Source organism: Populus euphratica, unplaced genomic scaffold, assembly GCF_000495115.2.
Source record: "Populus euphratica unplaced genomic scaffold, PopEup_1.0 scaffold641.1, whole genome shotgun sequence".
NCBI classification, from domain to species: Eukaryota; Viridiplantae; Streptophyta; class Magnoliopsida; order Malpighiales; family Salicaceae; genus Populus; species Populus euphratica.
In genome coordinates, this window is record NW_011500511.1 from 36,948 (window position 1) to 46,250 (window position 9,303).

Sequence of the window (9,303 nt, forward strand, 5' to 3'; positions counted from 1 at the left end):
CTTGTTAAATGACTAATCTAGATTTATGTTGTATAACACTTGGTATAACAAATACTTGGCCCTTTTATATCTCAACCATATGGTATAACCTACACCTGTGCTATGAAAGGAACTTGATTTGTTATTAACATAAGTTATAATTATGAATTCGTGATAATATTTATAAGTATTAACATTATTCGAGTAAGATAACTAATGTAATTATGTCAACAATTTATAATTTGATTGGAACCTCATTTATGTGTGGTTTTCAATTGAATAATAAGAGTTTATACTATACTAGATTGAAATACCATTAGTGGATCTTCTAACCTTGACATTTGTTATTATCATTGTTTAATCCTTACATTGATCTTCCATCTTAAAGTTCTTATCAACTTCTTCTTCTTCTTCTTCTTCTTTTTCTACTACTACTATTGTTGTTGTTATTATTATTGTTATTATTTATAATTTGTACAATTAACCTCCCTGTGGTTTGACCTTGGTCTTGCCGGGTTATTTATTACTTTGACACTCTTGCATTTAAGAGAAGACATCAATCTTTTGGTTGTGTTATTGACCTAATGGTTGGTTTGATAATTAAAAAAATCTAAAGTTTGTTTGAGAATTTACTGCAATATGTCCCACAAATTACTATGGATTATAATAGTAATCTACAATGATTCCTTTTCTATTGTTTTGGTCCTTTAGTTTTTTAAATTTAAGCCTTTTCTATTGTTTTGGTACTTTAGTTTTATAAATTTAAGTCACTCATTTTTTTTATCTTTTAATATTGTATTGCTTTATAATTGATCTTGATCTTTTTTTTTTATTATTGCATTGAGGGATGTTAAGAAAATATTTTGTCAATTGTTTAATGTTCGGTTTGGCACGATAAAATTGAATTTTATTGGTTTAAAACAATTAGAGCATTAGAGATCCAATTTTAAGCTTTTAAAAAATACTTAACCCTTTTTTTAACCATTATAGACTGATTTGCACGGGCAAGATAAAAACTCACTTTTTTTTCCTAGTCACTCAACTTTTATTCTAATTATTAAAAGTTGGACTTAATTATTTGTTTTTGTTGTCTAGATATGATGATCTCGCAATATTAAAAAAAAATCTCAACACTAATTAAAACTTGGTTTGAAAAAATAAAGAAAAATTTTATCGTTGTCACATAATACACCTTAAGGGGCCAAATTTAAAAATAAAACAAATACGAGAGATTGAAATGGGTAGGCCAATATAGTTTGCTGACGAGTGTCCTAGCATGTAGGTGAAGCCACCACGCTAGAGTAGTGTGTGTTACTTCTTTTAGCTATTGAATCCAGCCTTTCACATTGGTGTTGGAAGCAACTCAATAAGGTCTTGCCTATCGGGTGGTGCATAGAGGATGTTGATCGATGAGTCGGCTATGAAGTTTTTTCCTACTCTTTTCTCTTTTCTCTTTTCTCTCTCATTTATTTGGTTTCTGCATTAAATCATCTAAAATAACAATGTGGCTAGTCATTTTATTTTAAATCAAATTTTATTCTTATTATTATTATTATTATTTATTTATTTGTTTTGGGTCCTTTTCTAGTTTATTTATTTTTTCAATTTCATCATTTAATATTTTGTTAGTTAGGAATTGAGCTTTGTGATTTTTTTGACTTGTATTCTAAAGGGTAATCTTAGTCTCATTACTTGAATCATGAGTTTGGAAGATTGACCCGAGTTGACTTCAACTTTTTTTATCCTTTTTCTACATTGATTTTTTATTTCAACCTTTTATATTGGGCTAGTTGGGAATTGAACTTTATATTTATTTTATTTTCTTTCTATAAGATTATTACAATCTTATAACATGAATCATAGGTTTGCTAGGTTGACTTAAGTTATCTTGAGTCTTTTCCTCTTTCTTTCTTTTTAATTTTTTTTTTTGATTTTGTCATTCAACATAGAATTAGTTTGAGAATTTGACTTTGTAATCTTTTTTAGTCTATTTACTATCAATTTATTTCATTCTTAGGACTTGAATCACAAGGTTTTGTTGACGTTGCCTAGGTTTACTTAGGTTGTTTTTCTTTTTTGTCTTTTTTTGTTAATTGCCTCTTTTCCTATATCATTCTTCTACTTTAGGTCTGGTTAAGAATTGAAATTTATAATGTTTTTTAATTTTTTTCTATTGTGTTATCCCAAACTCATAACCACGGACTTGAGTTTGGTAAGCTAGGTCTAGTTAACTCAGATTGTTATTTTTATCTTTTTTTTTTTAAATTAATTTTTTAAAATTTTATCTTTTGATATTGGTTTGACTTAAAATTGGAATTCATGATTTTTTTTATTTAATTTCTATGAAATTATCTTGTTCTCATGACCCATATCACGAGTATAACAGATTAACCCGAGTTGACATGTGTCTTTTTTTATATATATATTTTTAATTAGATACCTTTTTGTTTTAATTCTAGTCATTAAAAATTTTATTGGTTGACATTTTCTTTATTCTTAGATGAACTGAAAATTTTATTTTAGATAGTAGGTTATTCTGAGTTGACTCAAGTTTTTTTCTAGATTTTTTTTAAATGAATTTTTTTTTAAATTCTGATCATTAAACATTTTATTGGTTGAATGCTTTTTTACTTTTAGATGAATTGAAAAATATATTTTAGATATTATTTTATTAAATTCTATTTAGTACTTACATTGTTAAAAAGTTAGATTGTGGAAAACTTTAATAAATGGATGCCATTATAATACATTATTTATTTATTTTTATTATATTTAATTTAAATATTATGCCCCCATCATTACAAATAATTTTTATACACATGCCAAATATTTCATAAATCTTTGTTAGATAACAAAAACTATTTACTGATCAAATAATTTAAACTAAGTAGTAAAACAACAAAAATAATTTGACCATGAAAAAAAGAAAAACCAAGGGAACCACGATAAAATTAGATACAATAGAAAGATAGAAAGAAGCCGAACCTTTAAAATTAGAAGTGCAACATCTAAACTGGAAGTTAAATGGATAGAACATGATCACAGGATTATGATATTTCATCAAGAACAACAACTAGAGCAACTTTAATAGTTTTAATCTTACTTCATATAGGAAAAATACATTAGATGAATAAAAAAGAAGTCTTGATCTTGGATTTTTCATTTAGTGCAAAAAGCTAAACAATATATACTCCCTAAAATGAAAGATCACACCCTAACAATTATAAATAATTTCTATTATGATCCTTTATCAAGAAGGGATATATAATCCCCCCCATCGATTTAAGTTGTTCATAATCCTCTAAACATTTATTACAATTTTAGAATACCCATCAGATTGTGGCATATTTATCTTAAAGCTTGGAAAGAGAACATGAATTCAAATCCTTTATTTGGAAAGTCAACTTAAAAAAGCTAAAATGTAAGAGTATGCTAGAGTTGTTCTTTAACTTTCAATAACTACTAATTATTAATATTAAATCTTAGTTGTTACTAGTTTCATTGTCTATGCAGGTATGAATTTGAGGTGTAAAAACAAACTTGTGAGCATTAGTTTTTAAAACAAATAATGTAAAGATATAACATATAAGGTTAAATACCAGTATATTAAAAAAACCATTAGTTGATGATGGTTAAACTCCATTTATTATAAAAAATATAATTTAAAAATGAGCAAGCCATGAAGAACTCATTGATAATGTCAGTAAACCTAGGTCAACAAACTAACCTTGAAAACTCTCAACTCAATTGTTTGCATAGATTGAGATTCAGATTAAATATTTAGGAGTTGCTATTATATAAGGCAATTGATTTGGCAGGTCCACAACCAACTCAGACAATTAGGAAAAATACGAGCCGTTCTAAAAAAGATGATATTTTCATATTGCTTTAATACTAAAACGATGACATATTAAAATCACATATAGTCAATCGAGGGAAACGTTAAATGTGCAACTCGGATCATAGAGATGACCATAATACATTAACTTGGTTAGGTAACCATATCTTTCCTTTCTATTTCCCTATTCTATCAATGATTGGGCCTTATTTGAGCTTGGATAAAATGAAAATCGGTTTTGCATTGAAGATTTGATAGAGAATAAGGGGCCAAATTAAAAGAATAGAGCTTGACTTAGTTGGGATGAAATTCAAGGCCTAATTGAAGAGTTATTAGTGAAATATGGATTAAATTGAATGGGTTAAATGAGATGTAGTGCTTAATTGAAGAACTATTATAAAATTAAGAACCAAAGTGAATAATAAAAAAGGTTGAAGTATTTGAATTAGTGTCGTTGGCTTCAAGCGACACATGTAGTTTATTTTCGTCTCCAAATTGAGTCTTCTTTGATGTCCCTAAAATCATCTTGGCATCCTCGTTATTCCTAGGTGGCACGTATAGGGTGTTTCTTCATAGTATGACATTGACAACCTTTTTCTTTCATTGTTTCTCTCTCCTCTCTTAGATTTTGAAATTTGATTGTTTGTTCTTATTTTATAGCCTTTTGTTTTTTTATTTTTATCGATTTTATTCCCTCTAGTTTAAATTTCTTTGAAAACAAAAAACCTAATCATTATTTTTGCATGATTGAATGCAAAACCAATAATGATATCTTTTCTTATTATGAGAGAAGGTCATAGCAAGACAATGGAATTGAAATACCAAGGCCAATCACGAAACAAATCAATTGACAAGGATCAAATTGAAAGAAAAAAAAGTAACCTGAAATAAAAAAAAAATTTACACTATATAAATCCAGATCAATTGAGTGTATAGCTATACTAATTGCAATATTGGATTGCCTAGGCCAATTAGTTTTTATTAATGTACCTATAGGTTATATCTATTAGGGGTATTCATGGATATATTTGAGTCAGATTTAGTATATAATTGTATTTAATTCAACTTTTGATATTTTACAAATTACAAATCCGATTTATTTTAATTTTTTAGACCCGAGCGAGGATATATCATATTGGACTAAAGTTTTTCTGAATATTATAAATATCCACAATTTGAACTTATATTGCTACTTTTCATGGGTCTACATTTAGAGGTGGACCTACATAAAAAATTGCGTATGTTATGACACTCCAAATGTTAGGTATAATTTTCATTTATTAAACCACCATTAAGTTTTAGTTATCTTCAGCAAAAATACAAGATTTTTTTTGTTACATTAATGAAATTTAATTAGAAGCCCACTAACAAGAATTTCAAAGCCAAAACATTTTTAAATAAAATAAAAATAAATATTCAATTCATAAACCATCAAATATAAAGATAAAAGGAATACTAAGCATACAAGTTGAGTCAAATTGACCGGGTTTTATAAATCTTGACATATCACTTAATCCGTGATATTCATTTCTTGAGTTTTTGATCCATTATTATTTGTAATACCCACATTATCAAACTTGATGGATTAGATTGGATTAAATAATGAAAATATTATAAGTTTTTTTTTTCAATGCCTTTAGTCTCTATAATAAATGATAACACCATCACCGTCAATAACTAAGTACATTATAATTTAATTATTTTAATTTGCTAAATGAATTAAATAGCTTCTCTGGTTTTAAAAACTAATTAATTAGTCATATCCATTCATTTCATATTCTTTTTCAAATTTATGTTTTTTAATAAATAGAGAAAAGGAAAAATAAATAAATACTATTAAATGATTGAAGAAAAAAAAAGACATTATTTAAAACTGAAATTAATTATAATTAACACTAGGCAAAAGACTAATTAATTAGTTTCTAAAATTAGATCAAATTGGTTTTTCAAACTAGAAGTATTAAATCATAATGTATTCCCAAATGCATGCGCTCAGTTCAAGTATCAATCTCTCTCTCCCTCTCTCTATTGCAAAAGATTTGAGACCGAACACCAAGCAGCTTATAGCTCAGTGGCGTAAGGCGCTGCTCGTCTTCTTTCGAACCTCGGTTCGAGTCCCAGTGGGAGTGGGGCTGGCGAGTGGTGTCCTTCCTGGTTCTGCTAGCTCCTTGCTGTGTGGTACGCCTGTCGCCCCCGCGGTGCCTAACCTGTTCACTGAGGCTTGCAGGATGTCCAGTGGACCGTGGGATTAGTCGTGGTGCGCGTAAGCTGGCCCGGACACCCACGTTAATCAAAAAAAAAAAAAAGATCTGAGACCGAACTTCTTTATAACTATAAAAGCAAGAAAAAGAATAATCATCTTTGGCTCTTCACTCCCTAGTCCCACCGCAAACCATACAATTCCTCCTAGCCCTCCAAAAGAAAAATCCAAGCAATAACATAATATTCAACCGGTTATTTCATGTCCGGTTCAACCCTTTTTTAAGCTTCAACAGCGACGAAACCAATGCCATTGGTTAAAGACACGGGAGACAAACCCCTCACATATTTGGGGGAAACTCGAGAACAGTAGGGCAAAAATGGCGTTTTTCACCACCTCCATTTTGATTGCCAAAATCCTTAGGCATATTAAAATCGACAGTAACTATCTTTTCTATGCTTTCAACACTTTTGTTTTTTGTTTTTTTGTTCCCTTGTCCAAATATATCCAACACTTTGAATGAAATTCTAACTGCAGTCATATAACACTGTTTGCTACATCAACAAAACTACGTTTCACTGACATTGTTGGGGGGTATATTCAGAGATAATTCTTCAGCCACTGGCATGCTTCTAACTTCAGCAAGGAGCCCCGTAATTTCTCTTTGAACATGATTAAAACGTTCCTTTGATATCAAGGACTCTGTCAATAGAGCTTCAGCAAGAGCATGGAACTCTTGAGCACACTCATCGTTGTTGCTTTGAGCATTTTGATCATCCATAGGAACCGGTGATTGATCCCGTCGCCAGCGAAGGGGAAAATATCTTTCTGGGAGCTGAAAGTAGTTTTTCACCTCAAGTAGTCTAAGAGAGTGCCTACATAATATTCCCGAATGTTCAAATTCCTTGCAAGAACAGTGAATTTGCTCATCTTCTGGCATCCAAATTACAAAACATTCGCCATCCATTTTCTTGAAGTGTTGGACAAGATATGATCCATCTGCCATTTCTTGTATAGCATATTGCAACGACAATACAATTTCATGCTGCAACACATTAAAGGCATAAGGTGTAAGCACACTGCGTGCATGTTCTTCAATTGGCAAGCATGTCTTGATATGCATATACCGCGCCCCATCTCTGTTTTGATTTCCAACGGTTGCAGCAAGACCAATCTGCAAGACCCACAAACAGAATCCAAAATGCAGTCTATCAAATAACAGAAACTTGATAAGAAAATCTTTGAGACAACTGACCCGTATACCTGCTCAAAAAATGCTTGCAGACATGTTTGTCCATCCAAGATTCTTTTCAGGAATGTGTGCAGAGACTGTGAAAACTCAGGAGCCATTGTGCGAGCCAGAAATGAACCTCTGATGTAGGAAAGTGACCAAAATCCTCGATATGAAAAGAGTAGAGCCATATGCTTATCTGTAACAAGTTCAAATCTGGCAACCAAAAGATTCCACTGATGTTCGAAGTCTTCTACATTTTCCACATGACACAAGAGGTCAAACTCAGCTTTAAAATCTTCATACCGCGATCCAAGGGGAAAAGATAACCAGCTGGATAACTTAGATAGAATGTGCCATATACATACAACATGTTTTGTATTTGGCAACTCCCTTGCTATGGCATCCCTAAGGGCCAACTCCATATCTGTTACAATTGTCTGTGGATGTCTTCCTCTTATAAGGCGGACAAAAGTCTGTTCAAAAGAAGAAAATCATAAAAAGGACATGAAGATGAGACAGAATGATTACAGAAATTCTTTTCCACAAACCTGTAAAGCCCATGTGAAAGAATTAGAACTTTCATCTTGCAGCAAAACACATCCATACAAAATTGCTTTTCCATGGTTATCCATGCCAAACCAGACTCCTAGGAGCAAGCCGTAGGTAATAGAACGATATGTGGTGTCGAAAGTTACTACATCGCCATACAATGTATATGCACGAACAGGATCCCCATACAACCATGCGATATTTTCAACCTTTTGATTTTCATCTGTGGTATAATCATAAGCAAAATCTGGATCCCTTTCAGCCACAGACTTGCAGGCCTCAAGGAGTTCCAATGTATCATTCTCTCTCTTCTCAGTGAGCAAAGCATCATTTTCTTGAACAGTCTTTTTACAAGTCCGAACAAAGTTCCTAACATCCTTCTCTATAAAGGGAAAATGTCCAGGTTGAACTCCTTTTTCCAACTCCAACACCTTCACTATCCTATTAATAGGAAACCCTGCTTTGGATAGCAAAAGAATCCTCTCTTGATCAGCCTCCTGTATTTTACGATATGCAGGTAGCAAACGCACTTGGTCATCTTCCAGCAGTTCATGATTATGAACATTGCTAAACTGTGAGACATACCATTGGGCAAGACCATCAACAATTTCCTTCGTCAAATACAATTTTGCATCACAACCACATCGTATTGATTTCCGATCTCGGGGATGCTCCACATTCGCCTTTTTCCGTGGTTGATTAAATCCTGAACGGTAACAAACAAAATCTCGTCTGTAAATCCCTAAATGTTGACTTTCAGTCGACCGGGCTTTCCTAATTGAAAACCCATTCTTCCGAGCAAAATTGGAGTAGTATTCAAAAGCATCATCATCACTTTTGAAAATTTGACCCACATAAGGAGTGAAGACTAATTCTGTTGATGTTGTCTCACTCTTTCCTAGCTGAGAGCTTGCTGAAGTCTGATCATCTCCCTCATATTTAATATAACACTTCCAATCTCCACATGGGCACTGCTGGCGCCGAATCCATATGTTATTTGATGGCTTCATTCACCAGTGGCCAAAAAATATTTCAACTTTCAGTTCCTAAGCCTTCGGTTGGTTTCTGAATGAATGCAAGAGAAGGAAAAAAAAAAAAAACTGCAATTCAAAATTCTGAAGATTAAAACATAATTCAATTCAAAATTCTGAAGATTAAAACATAAAAAAAGAAAAAAGAAAGTAAATTGCTACATTGTATTTCAGTTCTTAAATCTTTTGTCAATTGAAAGAAACATCTAGAAATAAGATAAACGTATTCTTCCCCTCTCTTTTCATCCAACTTAAGAGCAAGTTTCAAAAATTGAAAGCCGAATCTTAAAACCAAACTACTTAAATGCGTGGTTGAAGAAGAAGTTTATGATTAACTGCAGAAAAATCAATTCAAGCTCGCAGGTTGTGTCAGTGCCTCTTTAAGTAAAACAGTGGAAGGCCAGGACAGTATCAGGATCAGACCGCTCCACCAAGAACACAGAATAAAGCGTCCCCCCCCCCCCCCCCCCCC

The 9,303-nt window shown here is 31.8% G+C and overlaps 1 protein-coding gene across 1 annotated transcript in view; it reads right to left on the reverse strand.

Annotated features, from left to right (window-relative positions):
* Positions 1–6,386: 6,386 nt before the first annotated feature.
* The window catches only part of FRS10 (FAR1-related sequence 10), a 3,344-nt gene continuing 427 nt past the window's right edge, over positions 6,387–9,303 (reverse strand). Inside the window, exons 2-4 of the mRNA XM_011011900.1 lie at positions 7,800–8,869; positions 7,281–7,724; positions 6,387–7,191 (exon numbers count right to left, since the gene is read on the reverse strand). Of these exons, the coding sequence (XP_011010202.1) occupies positions 6,586–7,191; positions 7,281–7,724; positions 7,800–8,810 (2,061 nt within the window). The 5' untranslated portion in view covers positions 8,811–8,869 and the 3' untranslated portion in view covers positions 6,387–6,585. The remainder of the gene's footprint in view (positions 7,192–7,280; positions 7,725–7,799; positions 8,870–9,303) is intronic.